This window comes from Trichomycterus rosablanca, chromosome 11, assembly GCF_030014385.1.
Source record: "Trichomycterus rosablanca isolate fTriRos1 chromosome 11, fTriRos1.hap1, whole genome shotgun sequence".
Taxonomy (NCBI): domain Eukaryota; kingdom Metazoa; phylum Chordata; class Actinopteri; order Siluriformes; family Trichomycteridae; genus Trichomycterus; species Trichomycterus rosablanca.
Window position 1 is genome coordinate 30,565,727 of NC_085998.1, and position 26,194 is coordinate 30,591,920.

General features: G+C 41.6%; 1 protein-coding gene across 1 annotated transcript; it reads right to left on the reverse strand.

The window, feature by feature from the left end:
• Positions 1-5,281: 5,281 nt before the first annotated feature.
• On the reverse strand, positions 5,282-25,475 carry n4bp1 (nedd4 binding protein 1). The gene is made up of 7 exons (XM_063004162.1): positions 25,010-25,475; positions 18,856-20,327; positions 11,281-11,411; positions 10,413-10,509; positions 9,506-9,613; positions 7,042-7,143; positions 5,282-6,949 (listed from the first exon to the last, which is right to left on the reverse strand). Exons 1-7 carry the CDS (start codon positions 25,289-25,291, stop codon positions 6,694-6,696), a joined length of 2,448 nt encoding a protein of 815 aa, XP_062860232.1. The 5' UTR covers positions 25,292-25,475; the 3' UTR covers positions 5,282-6,693.
• Between the last annotated feature and the right edge of the window lie 719 nt (positions 25,476-26,194).

Here is a 26,194-nt window from a genome sequence, read left to right on the forward strand (position 1 = left end):
TCAAAGTAAATGTAAGGAACACTTATTTAGAAGGTTCTGTAGAAGTAAGTATGAAGGATTTCTTGGTAAGTTAAACAATTCCACTTAATTACAACATCACTTAATTGGGGCAGCTCTAGCAGTCTGAAATTATTATTCTGTATTACTGTTATATTAAAAAGTTACTGCATTCTTCAACAAACTTTCTGTTTTGAAAGATTTACTTCTGTATGATTGATTTTGGCTCCTCTTAGCAGTGGGTGTAATTCGATAAACTCATCATAATATGATTTGAATACACTGTCTGTGCTCTTATATTTATTACAGAACTGACACTGATCAGCCATAACATTAAAACCACCTCCTTGTTTCTACACTCACTGTCCATTTTATCAGCTCCACTTATCATATAGAAGCACTTTGTAGTTTTACAATTACTGACTGTAGTCCATCTATTTCTCTACATAAATTTTAGCCTGCTTTCACCCTGTTCTTCAATGGTCAGGACCCACAGAGGACCACCACAGAGCAGGTATTATTTGGGTGGTGGATCATTCTCAGCACTGCAGTGACACTGACATGATGGTGGTGTGTTAGTGTGTGTTGTGCTGGTATGAGTGGATCAGACACAGCAGCACTGCTGGAGATTTAAATTGCCACGTCCACTCACTGTCCACTCTATTAGACACTTCTACCTAGTTGGTCCACCTTGTAGATGTAAAGTCAGAGACGATCGCTCATCTATTGCTGCTGTTTGAGTTGGTCATTTTCTAGACCTTCATCAGTGGTCACAGGACGCTGCCCACGGGGAGCTGTTGGCTGGATATTTTTGGTTGGTGGACTATTTTCAGTCCAGCAGTGACAGTGAGGTGTTTTAAAACTCCAGAAGCATGGCTGTGTCTGATCCACTCATACCAGCACAACACACACTAACACACCACCACCATGCCAGTGTCATCCACCACCCAAATAATACCTGCTCTGTAGTGGTCCTGTGGGGGTCCTGACCATTGAAGAACAAGGTGAAAGCAAGCTAAAAAAGTATGGACTACAGTCAGTAATTGTAGAACTACAAAGTGGTAAGTGGAGCTGATAAAATGGACAGTGAGTGTAGAAACAAGGAGGTGGTTTTAATGTTATGGCTGATCTGTGTATTTCGGTAATTCTACACAATAACAAGCTTGCATATGAAGTCATGTGTTTGATCGTTCACATTGCATGCTGTACCTCTAAAATGCCCCTTATTTAGTCTCTCAGTTCTACAAATGTGAAAAAAGCCTCTACACAGGAATGCTGATGATTAAAAAATGAAGCCACTTCCTTAAACTTAATCAAGCAGAAATCCTGATTTTTGATTGCTTATAAAAAGAAAAAGAAAGAGGAGAAGGAGAGCAGGGGGAATTTAGAGGGAGGAGATTTGGGGAGCAAAACACTGCAGAGAATGTTGGACTGTTTTGGAATGTTGATGGTATTTGAGTTTTCCTCCCTGAACAGAACACTGAGTCTTTTTTCCTTGCCATGTTCGGAAGAAAAATTACAAATAAGAAGAGGCTGGAAAAAGGGGGCAGATGGGGTTCTTTTCTTTGGATTTCTTTCTCTGACCAGAACATGGAATAAACAACACTGAAGTCAGCTTAAGAGTGTATCATTATATAATAGAGCAGGGGTGTCCAACCCATTTTCTGCATTATGGTGGCCCTCAAAGGGTTGATTGTAACTTCTGCTTCACTTACCATATAGAAGCACTTTGTAGTTCTACAATCACTGACTGTAGTCCATCTGTTTCTCTGCATGCTTTGTTAGCCCCCTTTCATGCTGTTCTTCAGTATTCTTCAGGTATTATTTAGGTGGTGGGTCATTCTCAGCACTGCAGTGACAGACACTGACAGGGTGCTGGAATCAGTGGATAAGACACAGCAGCGCTGATGGAGTTTTTAAACACCTCACTGTCACTGCTGGACTGAGAATAGTCCACCAACCGAAAACATCCAGCCAACATCACCCCGTGGGCAGCGTCCTGTGACCACTGATGAAGGTCTAGAAGATGACCAAGTCAAACAGCAGCAATAGATGAGCGACTTCACATCTACAAGGTGGACCAACTATGTAAGAGTGTCTAATAGAGTGGACAGTGAGTGGACGTGGCAATTTAAATCTCCAGCAGTGCTGCTGCGTCTTATCCACTCATATCAGCACAACACACACTAACACACCACCACCATGTCATTGTCACTGCAGTACTGAGAGTCATCCACCGCCTAAATAATTCCTGCTGTGGTGGTCATGTGGGGGGTCCTGACCATTGAAGAACAGGGTGAAAGCAGGTTAAAAAAGTATGTAGAGAAACAGATGGACTACAGTCAGTAATTGTAGAACTACAAAGTGCTCCTATATGGTAAGTGGAGCTGATAAAATGGACAGTGAGTGTAGAAACAAGGAGGTGGTTTTAATGTCATGGAATAACTGTGGTTAAAAAGTGCTACAGCTCTGGGGAAGAAGCATGTCGTACTATTGGTACTACTGGAAACAGCTGGCTGTGTTACTACTGTGGTAATAAGTGTGTTTTTTCTACTGATTGTGTTACAAATTACGAGTGTAACCTCTGCACTTAACAGCAGTTTAAAAAAAGAGAGATTATTTCAGTAAACACTTGATATTTCCTTTACCGATAAATTGACCCATTTTTACAAAACAAGAAAATGCATCAACTCAGCCGCTTTTTCGGAATCTCAGTAATATTTTTGTAAACATTAAATAAGGGCCGGTCCCAAGCAGCAATTCTCAGCGTACTCCAAAAAAATCAACTTGCGTCAGTAAAATTTGCATAGTAAAATAGGTTTCAGTCAGAGGTTACAGAACCTTTGAGAATCTGATCACTGAGTTTAATAGGGACGCCCCCACAGCCACAAAACTCTTCCCCGAAATTTTGGGCCGCCCATGCTTCTCCAAAATTAGCAAACCGATTTTCCTGGACGTCTTTACAGTTTCCACCTTCTTGCATGTCAGGATTTGGTCTATCATGAACCTGACCCACACTAAACCATCGACAAAACTTCTTGTCAGCCATTGTCAGCCCTCAGCAACACAGCCAGAAAACACCAGAATCGGTAGTAAAGAATGTTGTCACAGAGGGGCACCTGTGTGAAGAATACAAACTTGCCCATTCATTTTTTTTCCAGCACACTTGATATTTGGAAAGTATACATATGCACATTAGAAAAACTGAAAGTGTCCGCATTAATAGTGGATAATTGGACCTTCCAGGAGGACAATGATCCCAAGCACACTTGCAAGTCAAATTTGGTAAAGCAGTCAGTCCTGGAATATCCTAAAGTGGCTTACTCAGTCTCAATCTTGGGTGGGATTGTTTGTTTGTTTGTTTATTAGGATTTTAACGTCATGTTTTACTCTTTGGTTACATTCATGACAGAAGCGGTAGTTACTCATTACACAAGATTTATCAGTTCACAAGGTTGTATTGAACACGGTCCTGGACAATCTAGTGTCTCCAATTCACCTCACTTGCATGTCTTTGGACTGTGGGGGGAAACCCGGAGCACCCGGAGGAAACCCACGCGGACACGGGGAGAACATGCAAACTCCACACAGAAAGGACCCGGACCGCCTCACCTGTGGATCGGACCCAGGACCTTCTTGCTGTGAGGCGACAGCGCTACCCAGTGAGCCACTGTGTGGGTGAAAACATTTGCAGAATGAAAGTCATCATTGCTTATTAGAGGTTATTAGGGATGTGTTAAGCATGTGTTTTTAAAAACTGAGGCTAACAGAGCAGACATTTGTCAAGAGAACTAGATGTTTTTTATTTAAACTCAAAATGGTCAGCATGTATGTATTAATAAACAGTATTTCTCTGTTTACTGAGGCTTCTTGTTGTATATTTTCACTCAATTCTAGTTGTATGGTGTTGAACCTGCATGCATACACAACGCCAGCAATCAGCTGTTCTTCAGGACACAACCATGTCTCCCTCTACTGCTGATTCAGGTCATAAACAGATTAAGTACATTCAATGCAGTTCACTAATGCACCAATAGGGGGCAGAGTCTTACTGATCATGTCATAACGTACAGTACAGTATAATAAACCAGACAGAGTGGCAGAAATGGAGTAAGGATTACTGTATTCAAAATACCTAGTTTACCCATGGGAGTGGCACAGTGGTTTAGCACTGTTAGAGTTGGTGGGGTCCGTGTCCTTTCTGAGTGTGGTTTGTATGTTCTCCCCGTGTCTGTGTGAATATATACATGTTCAGTCACATTATTATGACCACTTCCTACTTTCATGAAGAAACTGCACATACTGTATATCCCTCATGTTGTCATGGGTAAAAGTACCATGGGTAAAATGGCCTTTCCTGGGCAGATGGGATCTTCCATGAAGACAATGTGACATGTCACACGGCTAGAAATGTCCAACATTGATTAAAAGACCATGACCAAGACTTCCAAGTACCACCCTGGCCTCCTAATTCCCCAGACTTGAACCCAGTCGAGCATCTGTGGGATCCTCCTTAACGCACCCCGCACCCTACGGCAGCTGTGGCATGCACTGCAGTCAGCATGGCTCCAGATACCTGTGACAACCTACCAGGACCTTATTGAGTCACTCCCAGCCCGTCTAGCTGCTGTCTGTGCTGCAGACGGTGGTAACTCTGGATATTAGCTGGTGTTCATAATAATGCGACTCAGTAAAACTGCCAGGTTTGGAGCTAAAGGAACAGACAGACAGAAAGACAGACACGTAGGGTTGACGGACAAAAAGAGGTTATAGAAAATATTGGCTTTTTAACACACGTCAGGGCATCACACACTCATCCATTCACTCACACGCCTGCCCAGTTTTTGGGAAAGAACCCATAATCAAATTCACTTGTTCACTCCAAGTTGTGGTGTGAATGATGCTCTGCAATAAATCAGTGCCAAGTTTAAGCTCTATTCTATTTTGGAATAGGCTTTGGATTTATCAAGATCCTGACCAAGATAAATTGCGAACTAAAGATGCATAAATAAATGTAAAATAATGTGAAACGTCTTATACTTATTCATAATAATCATGATAAAATCTTTTTAATTAATTTCACTGCTTTATCCTGGACAGCTTTCCTGTAGGGGTCCAGAACCACTCAAAAACACTAGATGCACTCGCACAAACACACATCTAGATGCCAATTAATGCAGCCAATTGAACCAAATGTACCCTAAAAACGACAGAGAGAGTTCTTACAGGCCCTAGTGCTATAATAAAAATGACTTAAAATCACTTAGTGATAAACACATACGGCCTTTTATTGAAACCATCATCCACTGACGAAAACCAGCTGTTTTTAACAGCTGCACTGTGAGATACCCACATTTCACCAGGATCATATGCTGTCTGCCCAGGCCTTGACTATCTCAAATTCAGAGGGATTCCACAAGTCCCAATATTATATACAAACCTTTAAATGATACCCCCACTGCTGCACAATGAAGACAGCAAAAAAAAAAAAAAAAACATTTACAGGGTCGAAGCGAAGACACTGACGAGCTGTGGAACATTTCCATGGAGGTTACATTACGTAGAAATCTGTACATGAATTACAATATGAAAGTCAGCCACTTAGTTTCACATTGAAGTCACTTCCTGTAAAGCTGGTGTTACACAATTGTAAGATGGGAAAGGAAGTATTTGATAATTGAGCAACGTGTCTATGAACTTTAAGACATTCTAAACAGAAACAGGCTTGATAAGGAAACTGAAAAAAAAAAAGTTTGAAGTGTTTAGACAGGGCGGCACGGTGGGTAGCACTGTCGCCTCAGAGCAAGAAGGTTTCCTGGGTTCGATCCCCAGGCGGGACGGTCCGGGTCCTTTCTGTGCGGAGTTTGCATGTTCTCCCCGTGTCTGCGTGGGTTTCCTCTCCTGGAGCTCTGTTTTCCTCCCACAGTCCAAAAACATGCAGTCAGGTTAACTGGAGACACTGAATTGCCCTATAGGTGAATGGCTGTGTGTATGTGTGTCTGCCCTGCGATGGACTGGCGCCCCGTCCAGGGTGATACTGTGTGCCTAAGCGCCTATTGAAAAGCTGGGATGGGCTCCCCCCTACCCCCGCCCATTACTGGATAAGCGGTTAAGAAAGTGAGTGAGTGTTTAGACCGTTTCTATTAAATGCAATTTTAAATGCAACCCCAAAAACATTGTTTATTTGAATTTAAATGATGATTGGTTCATGTCAAAGTACATTTTGTCATCTGATTCTTATGGCACTTAATCAGGCTATAATAAATTAAAGAAAAAAATGATGAATTTGCCATGAAACTGACAATCCTAGCAAAAAAAGGTATGTTTCTTAGCAGACATTGCTGCAAAGCCAGTAAATAAGAACAGTGTAGCTGGTTTACCTTTTAGAACAAAGATTTCGTCTCGTATCATTAATAAATGATAACCAGAATATTTGCATTAAACATTTACATTAAATATATGCCACGTGGACTGTACATCTCTTAAGATCTGACACTTCTGTTCAAAGCAAATTCAAGCTAAAGTGTATTAGCTGTGCTTGTAGCTACACTGGAGGATTCAGTAATGTTAAAAACAGAGCAGTAGAGAAAACCTTAAAGCAAACAAAGTGACCACAACGTCTTTTGTAGAAACCAAACACTCTCCCTGGTAAAACTGTAGTCCGTTGTATTAGTCACATGTCTGAACCGGAAGTGCTCATCCCAGTAACAGCCCCGACAGCGCGTTCAGGTCTCGCATGTAAGGATTTTCGTTGAGTATGCGGTCGATGAGCTGCTTCTGGTCAGGGAAAATGTCGTATAGCCTCCTTTTCAGCTCCGTGGTTTCCAATGGCGATCGCTGTGACGGCGGATTAGGAGGCGGGTGAGGTGGATGCCAGTCGGGTGGGCCGAAATGTGGTGGATGAGATGTGGCCAGCAGATCCCTTCTAAGAGGGGGCGTGACAACATTCGGCCTACGGGAAGAATAAAGAGGTGTCGGGTACTTTTTTTGTTTTTAAGGACCTTTGCAAGTACCTACAAGGTATATAGGTTTGGAATCACCTACCGGCTATCTTTGTGCAGGAAGTGATCCAAGTGAGGCCCACGCTTTCCCAAAGGATCATCTGGGATCATGAAGTGATCCTCCACAAAGATAAACTGTAAAATCCTGAACAGAAACATTTGAATTATTATTTATTAGGATTTTATTTTATTATTATGTTTTACACTCTTTGGTCACATGACAGGAACGGTAGTTACTCATTACACAAGGTTCATCAGTTCACAAGTTTATATCAAACACAGTCTTGGACAGTTTAGTGTCTCCAATTCACCTCACTTGCATGTCTTTGGACTGTGGGAGGAAACCGGAGCTACCAGAGGAAACCCTCGCAGACACGGGGACAACATGCAAACTCCACATAGAAAGCACCCGGACCGCCCCACCTGGGGATCGAACCCAGGACCTTCTTGCTGTGAGGCGACAGTGCTACCCACTTAGCCACCGTGCTGCCCAGGATTTTTTAACGTCACGTTTGGTTACATTAATGACATACTCGGTAGTTACTCATTACACAAGATTAATCAATTCAAGTTTTTAATATCATGGGCAATTTTGTATCTTAAATTAATCTGCCTGCATGATTTTGGACTGTGGGAGGAAACCGGATCTCCTGGAGGAAACCCTCGCAGACACGGGGAGAACATGCAAACTCCATACAGAAAGGACCCAGACCGCTGCAGCTAAGAATTGATTTATCAACTCAGCCATTATGATAGTAAAAACATGTTTTATATTGAAATCCTCTGTTCAGAAAAGTATTTCCACTCCTTGTAGTGGACTTTTGGTGTGTCCAGGTACATTCTGTTTGCTAGGATGTACAGAATCATTTGGACATTGTATAAATAGGCACCCACCCAGATCTTTAAGGAGCCACAATTTACAATGCATACACAGGAAAAAAAACAAAGCATCGTATGCAAATTTTCATGATCTAAAAGTAGCAATTCGCAGCAGTGTGTTCCCAAGACAACTGTGGCCTCGATGACAGAGCTTGCCACAACTTCAACCTGCCTAGAACTGGCTGTCTGGACAAAAAGGGCCTTGGTCAGAGAAATAAGAAAAAAACAGGCACTGCACAGCTACTCTTACGGTGATACAATAATTTGTTCCCATCATGGTTTGAAGTATTGAGTTCTATCTGTTTTATGGTAGGAGTGGATCCAAAGGTTTATTGGTGGTACAAGTTTTCAGTTCCTTTTGCCAAGCTTCTGTGATGTACCATTTATGGCTGGTCTGAGATCGGATGCTGGGTGTTAGATCTTAGTTACACTTATGTCCATATACTTATGGTATTATGCCTAAGTATTTCTGCTCTTTTCACTGCTCATGAGCTGAGAATGCAGTTCTGAAGGTTGTTCTGGCTAGTTTTGTTCTTGTTGATCAAAACTGTCCTCCCTAAAACTTTCTCATGTAGTTTAGCCTTCACACACACACACCAACCACACACACACACTATGAAAAAACACACACACACACACACTCTCTCTCTCTCTCTCTCTCTCTCTCTCTCGCTTCGCTCACTCACTCACTCACTCACTCACTCACTCACTCACTCACTCACTCACTCACTCACTCACTCACTCACTCACTCACTCACTCACTCACTCACTCACTCACATTTACACACACACACACTTTTCTGGTCTTTATAAAAACTCTGTTTTCTTTCAGTAAACTAAGGCATTCATTTGACTTGGTGTCTGGTCTGGGTGCTTTCCTTGTACGAGATTCAACATATGAATCGTCTGCTGGTTCAAGTCTAGTTCAAGTCTAGGGACAGGACTTTGAGAAACTACCTAACAAATGGTGGAGAATGCGGACATAATACCATAAGTATTGAAGGTAAAATGGCAATTATAAAACGGATAGTTCCGGTCCTAAAATCTGATTGGCTGAGCCGCGTTCGAAGCCGTTGTAAAATCCCCGATAAACGCACACCTATGACCACCTCACATCATTCCATATTAATACGCCACTGAATCGAAAAAGTTAATGTTATTTTCGCCCTCATGTTGCCTAGCAACACTGTTAATCGAACTATTTTCCGTCGCGGAAGAATGCTTTATTGTAAGTTTATACACAATAAATACATTTATGAATTAAACATTGTTGTATTTATTATATTTTTGGTTGACCGCCGTTTTATAAAAGCAATAAGCCACGAGAGGCCGTGCATTACTGTTATGATTTTAGCACGGGGAAAGAAGTTTTAGGCACTCCGCTTCGCGTCGTGCCAAAAACGGCATCCCCGTGCTAAAATCACAGTAACGCACGGCCTCTCGTGGCTTATTGCTTTATGATATCTATTTAAAATCAAATCCACAACACAAAGTGTGCAAAATGGCAAGGGGTCTGAATACTTTTATAACTCACTGTTGAATATTACATTTCCCTGGCTACCAAAACATACAGAAATACATAGATAGTTTCCCCAACTGAACAATAAAACTGAGTGTAAAAAAAATACCTTTCTTTGATAATCTTTGCCCAAGCATCAGACTGGGCAACGAAATCCCTCAGGTTGTCATTGGTGACAATGATGCCTCCCGTCTTCTCTGCCAGATGAAGCAGGAATCTACAAACAACAACAACATTTTATTTCTTTCATTATTTGGGTATTAACACCATGTTTAACACATATGTGTCATTTAATGACAAAATAGGTATTATGTTTCTGTCTGTTTATTTTATCTAGTTTTTATTTTATTTTAAAAACTTTTATTTTATATTTTCATTTTTATTTTAATGGCTGCAAGGTAGGTTAAACTGTTCTTGTGTTGTCTTGTGTAAGGGTTTCTTTTATGGTTTTAAGCATGTGTACTTGTTTTCCTTTCTTGGTGTATTTGGGATATTCTATTAGGATGTGTTTTATTAAAACAGGTGTTTTCCCAGAATTTCCCTTTCATCAGGTGATAGTGGGTTATTCTGGTTTGGCCGTTCCTGGTTTAACATTGATGTTTGGGTGAATTTCACAGTTTATTGGTGGTCTAGGTGCTCCATTCATATTTCCTTGATGTAGAAACACTGATCAGCCATAACATTAAAACCACCTCCTTGTTTCTACACTCACTGTCCATTTTATCAGCTCCACTTACCATATAGAAGCACTTTGTAGTTCTACAATTACTGACTGTAGTCCATCTGTCCATCTTGCACTCCAATTTTGTACTAATTACTAATGTGGCCGAGAAGTCACAAAAGCATTTCACTGCCAAGTGTACTGTGTATGACTATGTGTATGTGACAAACTTTTGATTTGATTTTTAACAACACAGAGGTATTATGGGTATTACGCAGCAGCGGTGTGAACTCAATCTGTTGGGGCAGCAAAACCTTGCACGTGTATTGAAATTGCTCATAAGCTTAAGGACTACCTGTCATCGTGAGAAGCTATTCTTTGTCCACAGACCTCCCTGGATGGGGTGAAAGACAGCAATCGCAAGTCCTCTAACTGATTAAGGAGATGTTGTTCTATAAAAACACACAACAATCATGTAAAATTACAGTTCCGACAGCCAACACTTAATGAAATAGTAAAATGGCAAATTCAGCAAACATCCTGGACAGGTTGCCAGTCTATTACAAGACACACACACAAACACACACACACACACACGGAAGACTTTTTAGTAGCTCCAATTAACCTGACTGCACGTCTTAGGACTGTGGGAGGAAACCCACGAAGACACAGGGAGAACATGAAAACTCCACACAAAAAGGACCCAGACTGCTCCTCCTGGGAATCGAACCCAGGACCTTCTTGTTGTGAGGCAACAGTTCTACCCACCGAGCCAGCGCAAGATGACAATTTGCAAAGCGCTTATCCAATTAGAGTCGTGGGTGCTGGAGCCTATCCCAGCTTTTCAATGGGCGCAAGGCACAGAGTAACCCCCTGGACACACACACCCATTCACCTGTAGGGCAATTCACTGTCTCCAATTAACCTGACTGCATGTATTTGGACTGTGGGAGGAAACCGGAGCACCTGGAAGAAAACCCACAGAGACACTGGGAAAACATGCAAACTACACAGAAAAGCCCCAAACTGCTCCATCTAGGAATCGAACCCAGGACCTTCTTGCTATGAGGTGACCACCAAGCCACTATATGATAATTTGTCTTATGAGTCATATGAATCAGCAAGAGGAATTTCACACAATTTGCAATTCAAATCAAAAGGCTTAAATGTAATTCTCCGTAATTCCCCCATTATAACGAGCTCACGCTGGCAAAAATCCTTACCAGTAATGTTGGGGTCTCTTTTTTGCCTCCACTGGGGGACAAAGACGGTGATCTCGCGATGTCCCCTTTGCCAAAAGGCCTCCACGGCAATGGCAATCCCTCGACATGAAAACACTCGATGCAGTCCATGCCTAAAGGAAAGAAAGAGAAAGGGTTTTATAAATAAAAAGGGTAGAAACAAAAATGGGTTTACTTTCTAGTCTTAAACAGTGCTTGTCATTTAAAAATGGAGATTTTGGTTTAGGTGTAGGAGTAAAATCACCATGGAGATTTTTTGTATTTACAATAAAAGTACAGAAGCAAACCCAGACACTTGTGTGTGTGTGTGCGCATGCAAACAGTGGGTTGTGACTTTGTTCTAAGATAATACACATCAATGGGAACTTCCCTCTGAGAGAGAAAGTGATTTTAAACAGGAAGTTTTGCTAAATCTACCACAGTTGACGTATATAGTAAAATAACCTTGCCAATCTGGAAATACAAATTGCAAAATATGCAAAAGTCCCACTAATTACTCCCTTGTATATTAAACATTAAAACACACTTGGTAATTTTAACTAACACCCACTGCATCACCGGCTGTAATGCTTAATTTGCTGACGCTGATATCTTATATAGATAGATGAAGATGTACTTTATTTATCATATATACATATACAGCTGTACAGTACAATGAAATTCTTTCTCTGCATATCCCAGCTTGTTTGGAAGCTGGGGTCAGAGCTGGGGTCAGCCATGGCACGGCGCCCCTGGAGCAGACAGGAGCTGCGTCCGGAATCGCATACTTACAGAGTATGTACTAGATTGGAGGAAGTATGCACTACTCTGCAGGTAAAAAAAGTACATACTTCCAGTACAGAAGTATGCAGTATGCACACAACACTGCTACGCACTACATCCGCCATCTTTCCAACGTCAAGTGATGACGTGGGACGTGATGACGTAATATCACCATGGTTACAGACTCATTACAAACCCCACTCGCCAAACTTTTGGATATTTATCGTGTTTTTGTTATTAATTCGTCTTTAAAATGTTTTATTTTATTTATCTTACTTACACTTGTAAACAGAGGACCGCTATCTTTCTTGTTTCTTATTACGCTTCGAACGCCTACGCAGCTCCAGTTGCATTATGGGACACATTAACGGACCGCAAGTGTGCATCGCTTGCATACTCAAACATGGCTGCCCAATAAGTGGGTCATCCGGGTACTTCTCGCGTACCTCTTTGTGTATAATATGTATTCGGACATACTAACCGCTCTCGCGTACTCATTTCGCGTACTATTGGGTATGGAAGTATGCGATTCCGGACGCAGCCAGGGTTAAGGGCCTTGCTCAAGGACCCAACAGTGGCTGCATAGCAGAGCCTGGATTTGAACCGCCAATCTTCCGGTTGATAGCCCAAAGCTCTACCCACTAGGCTACCACTGTCCCAGTAGGTCTAAGTATCATGCAGTAATTATTACACAAAACTAAATCCTGAATTTGCTAAATGGTAAAACTCATTGTAACACACGGTAATTACTAAGGGTGTCCTGGTCCATTTTTTCATATCTACTCTGAATTATTTAAGGTTGTGAACCATGTTGATTTATCACGGTCATCACATCAGATGAGAAAGCCAATACAATTAATTGTGCAGCCTTTATAGACAAAAAGTATGAGGATACTTCCCACAGGCAAGTACTAAAATAGCAACAATTTATCATAAACCGAGTTGGTCATCTATCTATTTGCATTATGTCAAATATACACCGATCAGCCATAACATTAAAACACCTCCTTGTTTCTACACTCACTGTCCATTTTATCAGCTCCACTTACCACATAGAAGCACTTTGTAGTTCTACAATTACTGACTGTAGTCCATCTGTTTCTCTGCATGCTTTGTTATCCCCTTTCATGCTGTTCTTCAATGGTCAGGACCCCCACAGGACCACTACAGAGCACAGTGTTGTGCTGGTATGAGTGGATCAGACACAGCAGCGCTGATGGAGTTTTTAAATACCGTGTCCACTCACTGTCCACTCTATTAGACACTTGGTCCACCTTGTAGATGTAAAGTCAGAGACGATCGCTCATCTATTGCTGTTGTTTGAGTTGGTCATCTTCTAGACCTTCATCAGTTGTCACAGGACGCTGCCCATGGGCCGCTGTTGGTTGGTGGACTATTCTCAGTCCAGCAGTGACAGAGAGGTGTTTAAAAATTCACTCATACCAGCACAACACACACTAACACACCACCACCACCATGTCAGTGTCACTGCAGTGCTGAGAATGATCCACCACCTAAATAATACCTGCGTTGGTCCTGACCATTAAGGAACAGGGTGAAAGCAGGCAGAGAAACAGATGGACTACAGTCAGTGATTGTAGAACTACAAAGTGCTTCTATATGGTAATAATGTTATGGTTGATCGGTGTATATCATTATTCAGTAAGACCTGAAAAAATAGCATATATTCAATATAGTTAATAATTTACACATTTTGTCTTATAACAGTAGACTAACTGGAAAAAGGCAGCAGTGTGTAGAATCACTGTCATGCTGAAGGGTGTTTGAAGCAGCTTTTTATTTGCTGTTATATACAGTGCCTTGCAAAAGAATTCAGCCCCCTTGAACTTTTCAACCTTTTGCCACATTTCAGGCTTCAAACATAACGATATGAAATTGTAATTTTTTGTGAAGAATCAACAACAAGTGGGACACAATCGTGAAGTGGAACGAAATGTATTGGATATTTTAAACTTTTTTTAGAAATAAAAAACTGAAAAGTGGGGCGTGCAATATTATTCAGCCCCCTTGCGTTAATACTGTGTAGCGCCACCTTTTGCTGCGATTACAGCTGCAAGTCGCTTGGGGTATGTCTCTATCAGTTTTGCACATCGAGAGACAGACATTTTTGCCCATTCTTCCTTGCAAAACAGTTCGAGCTCAGTGAGGTTGGATGGAGAGCGTTTGTGAACAGCAGTTTTCAGCTCTTTCCACAGATTCTTGATGGGATTCAGGTCTGGACTTTGACTTGGCCATTCTAACACCTGGATACGTTTATTTGTGAACCATTCCATTGTAGATTTTGCTTTATGTTTTGGATCATTGTCTTGTTGGAAGATAAATCTCCGTCCCAGTCTCAGGTCTTTTGCAGACTGCAACAGGTTTTCTTCCAGAATGGTCCTGTATTTGGCTCCATCCATCTTCCCATCAATTTTAACCATCTTCCCTGTCCCTGCTGAAGAAAAGCAGGCCCAAACCATGATGCTGCCACCACCATGTTTGACAGTGGGGATGGTGTGTTCAGGGTGATGAGCTGTGTTGCTTTTACGCCAAACATAACGTTTTGCATTGTGGCCAAAAAGTTCGATTTTGGTTTCATCTGACCAGAGCACCTTCTTCCACATGTTTGGTGTGTCTCCCAGGTGACTTTTTATAGATATCTTTGAGAAATGGCTTTCTTCTTGCCACTCTTCCATAAAGGCCAGATTTGTGCAGTGTACGACTGATTGTGTCCTATGGACAGAGTCTCCCACCTTAGCTGTAGATCTCTGCAGTTCATTCAGAGTGATCATGGGCCTCTTGGCTGCATCTCTGATCAGTCTTCTCCTTGTTTGAGCTGAAAGTTTAGAGGGACGGCCGGGTCTTGGTAGATTTGCAGTGGTCTGATACTCCTTCCATTTCAATATGATCGCTTGCACAGTGCTCCTTGAGATGTTTAAAGCTTGGGAAATCTTTTTGTATCCAAATCCGGCTTTAAACTTCTCCACAACAGTATCTCGGACCTGCCTGGTGTGTTCCTTGGTCTTCATGATGCCCTCTGCGCTTTAAACAGAACTCTGAGACTGTCACAGAGCAGGTGCATTTATACGGAGACTTGATTACACACAGGTGGATTCTATTTATCACCATCAGTCATTTAGGTCAACATTGGATCCTTCAGAGATCCTCACTGAACTTCTGGAGTGAGTTTGCTGCACTGAAAGTAAAGGGGCTGAATAATATTGCACGCCCCACTTTTTAGTTTTTTATTTCTAAAAAAAGTTTAAAATATCCAATAAATTTCGTTCCACTTCACGATTGTGTCCCACTTGTTGTTGATTCTTCACAAAAAATTACAATTTCATATCGTTATGTTTGAAGCCTGAAATGTGGCAAAAGGTTGAAAAGTTCAAGGGGGCTGAATACTTTTGCAAGGCACTGTATTTATTAGGTTTTTAATGTCATCTTTTACACACATTGGTTACATTCATGACAGAAACTGTAGTTACTCGTTACACAAGATTCATCAGTTCACAAGTTTAATGTCAAATACAGTCCTGGACAATTTTGTATCTCCAGTTAACCCAACTGCATGTCTTTGGACTGTGGGAGGAAACCGGAGCTCCTGGAGGAAACCCACGCAGACACGGGGAGAGCATGTAAACTCCACATAGAAAGGACCCAGACCGACCCCACCTGGGGATCGAATCCAGGACCTTCTTGCTGTGAGGCGACAGTGCTACCCACCGAGCCACCCAGATCAAGGTAAATATTTACTGAGAGTCTGTGTGGCCCTCATTTTACTATATTTTCTTTTAGTTTTTTCACGTTCTTAATTTATCTCTCTGTTTTAATTTCATGTTCTCTTCATTGTGACTAAATGTTTGCAAGAAGTCTTTCTGAGGTTCTAGATCTCAGGAATGTTTTAATGCTTTTAATAGTTCCTTATGTAAAGCACTTTGAATTGCCACTGTGTATGAAAGGTGCTATACAAATAAACTTGCCTTGCCTTAAAAGATGTTTCACCAAGCACTGAGACAGGGTACTGAAGATTGGTGCACATGGACAACTAGATGTCCATGAGAACTAGATCATTTTCATTTAAACTCAAAAGTACATTAAACTTCATTAAAATCTTGTTGTTGGTTCAGCACACACTGTGTTCATTTTATAATACTATTTACCTACTTGTACTTTTGGATCAATTAACAGTCAAAGGTAAGACAAGGTAAAAAGCAAAGGTAATGTTTATACTGAGGTTCTGGGCAAATCTTACTCATGTTAAAAATGTATTACTATTTAAAACTATTACATGGCATAATCCAATGTGTTTACACTATTTATTTAAGTTTCTTATGGTTATAAAAAATTGCTTTATTAATAGTCCTAATGACTCCGACTGAAAAATCACATTATTCTGCCAACAGTACAGCACTGGAAAAAACAGACAATGGGTGAGAAGTGTTCTAACCCATGGACTCTTTTTTTTAAAAGGCCAGGAGTTACCACATTTCATCTTACTATGATTTCTCTCACTTCTATTTAACATGATGACTTTTTTTAAACCTTCCACTACTACTACTTCATTCCCACGTTAAACTTTACTATTATTTAAATACGTCTTCATTGTAAGTCTTCCTCCCACTCGTAAAGCATTAATCACTCAGGGTCCACGGTTACTGTCACAACAAAAGATCTGTGCAGGAAATCACCTACAGAACAGCTGAAAAAGAAGCTAAAGACAAGAGAGAAGAGGAAGTATGAAGATGTGTGGGCAGGGAGCCCACAACCTGAACCAACAACCAACACAGGTCACCCACACGCTTACACACATTTTCACACCATGGGGTTAAAAACATGCACATTTACACAGCTTACTGGAAGTGACTCCTTAACCTTTAACACCTTTTTACAGATTCAGAAACATCATAAAAAACTTGAAATTGAAGCACTGATGTATACAGCCCATCCACAGCTACTGTAAGGAAACATGAGCTACGATTTACTTTGTTTTCCAGGACAGTTAAGAAATAAGAACACAGCCCAGGACGAAGTTCTTCATAATTACCAATCAGCATTTTGGTTATGAAGAATATCCCAAACTTTAAAACATCCCCAGAGCAGCAAAAAACTCCATTAACAAAAAATGAGTTAAAAATTACACTGATCAGCCATAACATTAAAACCACCTCCTTGTAAATTCACTCACTGTCCATTTTATCAGCTCCACTTACCATATAGAAGCACTTTGTAGTTCTACAATTACTGACTGTAGTGCATCTGTTTCTCTGCATGCTTTGTTAGCCCCCTTTCTCCCAGTACCACCACAGAGCAGGTATTATTTGGGTGGTGGATCATTTTCAGCACTGCAGTGACACTGACATGGTGGTGTGGCACTGATGGAGTTTTTTAAACACCTCACTGTCACTGCTGGACTGAGAATAGTCCACCAACCAAAAACATCCAGCCAACAGCACCCCGTGAGCAGCGTCCTGTGACCACTGATGAAGGTCTAGAAGATGACCGACTCAAACAGCAGCAATAGATGAGCGATCGTCTCTGACTTTACATCTACAAGGTGAACCAACTAGGTAGGAGTGTCTAATAGAGTGGACAGTGAGTGGACACGGTATTTAAAACTCCATCAGTGCTGCTGTGTCTGATCCACTCATACCAGCGCAACACACACTAACACACCACCACCGTGTCAGTGTCACCGCAGTGCTGAGAATGATCCACCACCTAAATTATACCTGCTCTGTGGTGGTCCTGTGGGGGTCCAATGGGAGCAAGGCACACAGTAACACCCTGGATGGGGCGCCAGTCCATCGCAGGGCAAACACACACACACACACACACCCATTCATCTATAGGGCAATTCAGTGTCTCCAATTAACCTGACTGCATTTTGCTTTTTGGACTGTGGGAGGAAACCGGAGCTCCCGGAGGAAACCCACACAGACATGGGGAGAACATGCAAACTCCACACAAAAACGAACACAGGACCTTCTTGCTGTGAGGCGACAGTGCTACCCACCGAGCCACTGTGCAGCCCAGTTTGGAAAACTCCCAACCAATTATGAGGACACAAAAGGGGGGGGGGGGGGTGTCATCAAAACACAAATATCATTTAATTTATACGTGTTTTTTTACTGACTGCCGTGAAACGTGGCACTTTTCTTTAAAAAATCTGTAGTAAAATCTGCGATTTTTGAAAAACGAGGTCTGTGAAATTAGGTAAATTTTTCTGTGAAATTAGGTAAATTTTTCTGTGAATTTAGTTGGGCCCTAAAGATAACTATCAAACAATGACCAGATTATATTATTCCTGAGGCTGCGCACATTCAGTTTCAAACAATGATGCTCGCCTACAAAGCCAAAGATGGAGTGGACCAGCCCAAGGTTACCTTCGAGGTCTAATAAAACCCCGCTCTGTACCAGGCAACCTCCGAGCCACTAGTCTCGCTCGACTTGATCCTCCACCCAGGACTCGAGAAAGACGAGCATCAAGGCTCTTCTCTGTACTTGGACCCAAGTGGTGAAACGAACTTCCTCTGTCTGTCTGAACATCTGAGTCTCTTGCTGTCTTTAAAAGACGATTCAAAACCTTCGTCACCTCTTTACTAAGCACTTAAGCTGACGTACTCATTTCTTGAATAAAAAAACCTTTGGTTCTAACAGGGTTTCAGCAGATTTGTATTCTAAACTACAGTAAGGTAACGTTTACTATGGAAGCACTTCTGTAAGTCGCTCTGGATAAGAGCGTCTGCTAAATGCCGAGTATAAAATACAGTTAGATTATTGAACACGACTTACGCCATGGCCACGTTGCTGCCGTCTATAATAACGTGCCGGAGGTCCGAGCGTCCGGGGACGTCCTTTAAGGCCAGGCGATACGGGGTGCGCAAGGACTGCTGAAAGCGCGACATCCCTGTGAGAGGAATGGCCTTGGGGGGCGCTGGTGGCTCTGTTCGCACCGGTGACAACCGTGTACTGATGGTCTGGTAGGAGCACCCCGGGCGTGACTCCGTAGCGGAGCTGCGCAGAGGCATCACCGTTTCCATCCGCGTAGGACCAACAGTCTGAGAGCCTCCCCGTGACAAGTAATCAAACATGGAGTCTGGTTTACGCTCAAGTGGGCCAACTGTCCTGCACTTCCTCCCTACCTCGACCACATCATCATCGCTGTCCAGACTTATTGTAGGGATGGTCTGGCTCTTCTGGCTCCAACCATTACTGCTGGGCACTCTTATGTTCTCTTTTAACTTGATCTCCGTTAGCGCTCGGCCCTGCACGTGCTCCTTCTCCTTGAGTCGGACGCAAGTGGAATTAAAGTCGCTGGTTGTTGGGGCTGATTTAGCCATAGTGGAGGCGTCCTGTGTCTTCTCGACCCTCTTGCTCTCTGCCACTATGCGCTCCAGGAGCAGGAAGGTGTCTTCGGTCTGGCCGGTCTCACGTACCACGCGCTCCACCACGTCCTGTGGGTAGCCCATGGTCTTAAAAAAGTTCACCAGGCATCGCAGATTGGTCTTGGGGCTTACGGCTTCCTCCTCGTCTGATGTCTCACCCGAGTCCTGTACCAGCGTGACGCTTTTGTCAAGGGGCCTGGTCCGTGCCCGTCTGTCCTTTTGTTTCTCCCTGTCCTGCTCCTCGTCCCATCTCTCCAATGAGTACTGCCTTTTGGTGTCTCTCTGCTCGCTCTCGGATGAGCGACGCTTGTGATTCGGGCGCCCGTTTAGCACCAGCACATCGGGCACGGACACAGGCCTGGATAATTTGTCCTCGAATTTCTTGTCCCTCGACGATGCCTTGTCTTCAAAGGAAGCAACCAGAATTTGATTGGAGAGGTCCGTGACGGGAGTGCTGGTCTGAGAGCGGTCCTGCTCCAAGCCTACAACAATATGCTGTGTTGGACTGTGCACCAGCCCCAAAAGCTCCTCCTTGAGAGCGCTTGGCAGGAGCAACAGCTCCATGGTGTATTTGTCTGCGCGCTCCTCTACAAAAGTCTTAAAAGTTCGCTTGACGGAGGGCTCTCGGTCAGCAGGCATGCTACGTTTCTCTTGAAACAGGGCGACAAACTGCTGCACTCGGCTCTGCGCCATCACCACGGCTTCGGCGCAGCCCAGGAGCCTCAGGCGGCCTGGCTCCAGTACCTGCACCTCAGCGCTCGTGTCTCGCAGCAGGTGGTCTAGGAAGAGACCGCCGGCACCGACGAAGATGCAGTGCATATCCACCGGGTATCTCTCCTCCTCCTGAAGCTCAGGGTCACAGAGGCCTTTAACATACTCCTGCAAAACAAACCACAGTATGGCTGCATGAGTTTGCCTATTTAAAAATAAATAATAATTATTTTATGTGATTGAGACCATTATGCATTAAACGTTTATATATAAATATATATATAAAGGCCCGACATTGGTTATGAAAAACATATAAGTGACATAAAAATAACTCCACAATTTCAATGTATTCCTTTACCCCCCTCACCCTCCACCAAAACCACTGTGATCCTGCATGACTACCACATTTATGATGTGCACAGGATTACCCAACTAGATACAACATTGCAGATTTTGTGGTTGGGAAACATTATTGCTTGCTTTACTATTTGTTTAGCTAGTAAAACAACTAAAGAATAAAAAAAAAAACACTTCTTAATAGTTGACTCAGAGAGCATGTATGTGGGCCTGGGATGGAATGACTGCGTTCCTTTCCTTCTATGCAACAAATATAAAGTGTCATTATGACACAGGAACCCCCTGGGGTAGACCATAGCAAAAAAAGGTCGTGTTTCTGTTTAAATGAGTGTTCAATTTACCGTATTTTACAAGCACAAGCACATACTGCCGGTAATGACAAAGGCTGAAGTTCACAATTCTTAAGGGCATTGGAAACTGAAAATGAAGTATATCCGGGGGGTATCCCCCACTGTGACAGAGCAAAATGCAAAAAAGCTGATGTCATCATGGAAGGTGTGACACACCTGTATTACAGAGAGGTGTGATATCAGATATAAGCCACAGCTAAGCTTCACTGAAAACTGGTCTTCTGATTAATGAGTCACTGTAACATGACAGTAAAATAAATGAATTTATCGATCACGGGTGGGTGACACAGCCAAACCATCTAACATTATCACAATAACAGTATCTCTCACAATGTAGTACTTTTAGGGAAAAGAAAGGTAGAAAATACGATGTCAGATTTTTATGAACTGAACCATATTCAGACCATATATTACCTCAGAAACTATTTCAACAGGACTGCCCAGTTAGTGATTTTTTTGTGACAGTACAGATGTAACTAATCAAATACAGTGGTACCTTGAAACTCAACGTCAATTGGTTCTGGGTCCGGAGTTGAGTTTAAAAGGTGTTGAGTTTCAAGGTATTTTTTCCCCATAAGGATGTATGGGAAACCTGTTAATGCGTTCCATGGTCCCGTGGACTTGCATATATTTTAGGCTTATGTAAAATAATGGGGTTGTTTTTGACACTTATACACTAAAAATAACACATAATATAAAAAAATAAAAAAAATATAACAAAAAATTCTCAGAACCTCAAGCTGTAACACAAGTTTCAAAGTGAAACAGTGAAGAAAATCCAGCTAAACACAGATACATGTGGAGCTTTTGGACTGGATTTGACGGTTATTCCACACAAATGCAGATTCGTCTGATATGCGCACTTTGATGACGTCTTACCGCACCGCTCAGGCCGAGCGCTGAACAAAGCGACTGTTCATTGTTAATTTGAAATTAAATAAATACATTTTTAAAAAAACAAAGTGAACACGTTGAGTTTAAGGGAAAGGTTGAGTTTAAGAGTATGAATTTCTCGACGAAGGGCGTTGAGTTTCAAAGATTTTGAGTTTGGGGGACGTTGAGTTACAAGGTACCACTGTACACAGTTATAAACAGCAGAGCAAAGCCAAGTTAGGATTTGAGATAAGTAGTTATGTAAGTGTCCGATCCACATCATATGGCAACCTTAGTTACGCAGTATGTGGTGGTGAACATAAGTCTGCAATGTCTACAGGTGACAAACAAACATTAATTTGGGCATACTGATAAAAATGATCACCTTCAATTCTAGTTCTAGTCTATTGAAGAGCCAATGATAATTGACAGTATGGATATTTGATATGCAGGAATATGCAATACATTACAAATCAGTAAAACATACATTTATATATTTTTCTCATTTTATTGCATGGAAATGTTTATTACTACTAATAAACATTTCTAAGAGATTAATGACAAGACATGACATGTAAATCTGTAAAATAAGCCATGGCACACAATACCATAATTTTAAATTACACAATAGTATAAAGCATCAGTTTGAATATTCTACTCAGAACAAAATTATGCCAGTCCTGGGGTTTTCCATTCCAGTGTTATTACTTTGTGGATATTCCACATTTCCTGGCACCAGCAGTGCTGGTTTCTGCTTTACAACTGAACGTAAACATCACTGCGTCACAGGAAGGGCATAATAAAGTACAGCCGTGGTGGATGGTTGTGTCATGTCGAGTTCAGCAGTTCAAGAAATTTCTGCTGTGCTAACATTACGGTAAACTGCAGTTTCGGTAAAGAGAGTAACGTGAAACCACGTGTATAAGATCATGATCAGAACTGTACTAGCCTTTTAAAACATATACTGAATACAAACCTGGTGTGACTCATTAGTGTTTCATATTGAGCTTTCAAAAGACTCAAGATTATCTGGTAAACTAGTCTAGGCTATCTAATCTCATAGAAGGAAATGCAAGGGTAACAAAATGATCTCCAAGGTTGGGTCACTGTTTTATGCTGATCCTGCATGGCACAGACACGGTGATGCCATTGGTTAATTTTCAACGACTTTCTCTTGCATAAAACTTTAAGATGAAGCCATTTTTAAAACAAAAAAAAAGCCGATTCTAAGAAATACCCAAATGTGACTGCTCACTTTAAAAGTGCACAGGGTCAAATGTAGGCACCAGTAGTTACAAGGTAAACCACAGCAGCAGATGTGTTTCCTCTGCCGTCACAGTTTTACTAGATTAAGCTAAAGGTTTAGCAAAGGAGTCCGTCATGCTTTGATTGCTGTGAGGCGACAGTGCTACAGTTGCAGAAGTAAAACAGATAAACATTGACCAGTGTAATAGTGGGTGGCTGCAAGCCAAACAGCATACTACTGTACTAAACAGAATGTTAATGTAGTTCCGACACCATTGGTGGCATACTAATATTGCATACTACCTAGATAAACATTGACCAGTGTAATAGTGGGTGGCTGCAAGCCAAACAGCATACTACTGTACTAAACAGTATGTTAATGTAGTACTGACACAATTGGTGGCATACTAATACTGCATACTACCTAGATAAACAGATAAACATTGAACAGTAAAATAGTGGGTGGCTGCAAGCCAAACAGCATACTACTGCACTAAACAGTATGTTAATGTAGTACCGATACAACTGGAGGCATACTAATATTGCATACTACCTAGATAAACAGATAAACTCTCAGCAGTGTACTTTACATGTACATCAGACACACAGAATAGTGGCTGGATGCAAGCCGAACGGCATACTACTGTACCAAACAGTATGTTCATGTAGTACCGACATAACTGGTGGCATACTAATAGCATACTACTTAGATAAACAGATAAACATTGACCAATGTACTTTACATGTGCATCAGACACACAGAATAGTGGTGGATGCAAGCCAAACGGCATACTACTGTAGTAAACAGTGTATATGTGGTAATTACACAATTGGTGGCATACAAATATTACATACTACTTAGATAAACAGATAAACATTGACCAGAGTACATTAGATGTACATCAGACCCACAAAATAGTACAGTAGTATGTTGTTTGGCTTATAGCCACTAAACAGTATGTTCATGTAGTACTGACACAATTGGTGGCATACTAATATTGCATACTACCTAGATAAACAAATAAACCCTGAGCAGTGTACTTTACGTGTGCATCAGACACACAGAATAGTTGGTGGATGCAATCCAAACGGCATACTACTGTACTAAACAGTATGTTCATTTGGTAATGACACAATTGGTGGCACACTAATACTGCATACTACTCAGATAAACATATACACATTGACCAGTGTAATAGTGGGTGGCTGCAAGTCAAACGGCGTACTACTGTACTAAACAGTATGTTAATGTAGTACCTACATCATTGATGGCATACTAATATTGCATACTACCTAGATAAACAGATAAACACTGACCAGTGTACTTTACATGTACATCAGACCCACAGAATAGTGGGTGGCTGCAAGCCAAACAGCATACTACTGTACTAAACAGTATGTTCATGTAGTACTGACACAATGGTGGCATACTAATATTGCATACTACATAGATCTACATACATCTAGACTCAAAACTCACCTGTTCAAAATAGCCTATTCTCTGTAATTTCCACTTTATTGTCCCTGTATGTTTTGTGTCCTTTTGTATGTTTGTTTTAAAAACTCTTGTAAAGTGTCCTTGAGTGTTATGAAAGGCGCTTATAAATAAAATTTATTATTATTATTATTATTATAGATAAACATTGATCTGCAAGCCAAACAGCATACTACTGTACTAAACAGTATGTTCATGTAGTACTGACACCATTGATTGCACACTAATATTGCATACTACATAGATAAGCAGACAAACATTGACCAGTGTAATAGTGGGTGGCTGCAAGCCAAACAGCATACTACCATACTAAACAGTATGTTCATGTAGTACCGATACCATTGATTGCATACTAATATTGCATACTACCTAGTATGTATTAATAGAATGTAGTTTTCAGAAGTAGCTGACAGATATTAAGTAAACACCGCCGTCTCAACTTGGCCAGTCTTGCGTTGTAGCCAGAAAGTTAGCAATGCTTATTTATAAAATAACAGCAAATAACATTAGTTTAGTTAGTTTAAATGTACCTTAGCTTTCGATACATCCTCTTTCTTCCCCTTGAGCTGAAGCCAGATTTGCCTGGACGCTTGACTTCCGTGCGCTCCATTTGGGTCCAACAGGCCGATGATAGTAAACGAGACTTGGAAAACTTGTTCCACTCGCGGTTTGGCGCATTTTAACTCGGGTTCTTTATCTTCGTGTACGGTAAACTCGTCCACCGTGGGCTCTCTGGTGGTGGTGGCGGCGGCGGGAGGAGCGCGGCTGGGTCCCGGGAGCTGAGTGTAGGTTAGCTCGGTGATACGCTTCATGCCTGGGAGCGGCCGCGTTATTATTTATTTCCTCTCAGTGTGTTCAGCGTGTGTGTTTACTCTATATAAAACACGCAGAGCGGTAGGACTCGCTTCCACCCTTCATGTTTACTGTGGTGTTCGGTCTCTTCTCAGCGCTGAACGGTTTCTCACAGCTCTGTGGCGTCCAGCAACTTTTAAGTTAGCTTAGCTGATGCTATCAGACTCCCCCTTTCACCCGGAAAACCCCACGTGACGTCATAAACACACGACATTGCATACTTTTAACGCGTCAAAGGGTTTGTAGTCACAAATATGAAGAATCCCTTATTTACTTATTTTGGGTTGACTTAATTAACTTAATTTATTCTATTTGCGATCATTAAAAGTGATATACAGTGGTACCTTGAAACTCGACGTTAGTTGGTTCTGGGAGTGGCGTTGAGTTTCAAGGTATTTTTTCCCATAAGCAGACATCCCAAGTTGCAAAAACTCATTTCAGGGAGGTACCCCCGAACCCCTACACATACACACACACACACAAAACAAAACTAGATAGTGTGAAAGATAATAGATTAATGTTCCCTACATAATGCACTAGTTTGTATATTAGAAAAGAATTTATGTTCCTTACTTAGTGCACTAGATAGTGTACTAGGTAATAGACTTATGTTTCTTACATAATGCTTTAGGTAGCGTATTAGTTAACGGATTTAGGTTCCCTACATATTGCACTAAATTGTATATCAGATAACGGATTTATGTTTCCTACATAATATGGTTTTTTTTACCAAGAAAAGAAACCATATTACACCAGTCCTTGCCTCACTACATTGGCTGCCTGTTCAGCACAGGATTCATTTTAAAGTGCTTTTATTTGTTTTTAAAGCGCTTAATGGTCGAGCCCCGGCTTATCTCAGTGGT

Bases quoted from the DNA above. Each gene is read 5' to 3' on its own strand.
- n4bp1 (XM_063004162.1), bottom strand. From the start codon at position 25,291: ATGAAGCGTATCACCGAGCTAACCTACACTCAGCTCCCGGGACCCAGC. The intron at 7,144-9,505 runs GTATTTTTTTTA...GTTTCTGTTCAG, and splicing joins GCAAAGATTATCAAAGAAAG to GATTTTACAGTTTATCTTTG. The intron at 6,950-7,041 runs GTAGGTGATTCC...TTCTTCCCGTAG, and splicing joins TTCCTGCACAAAGATAGCCG to GCCGAATGTTGTCACGCCCC.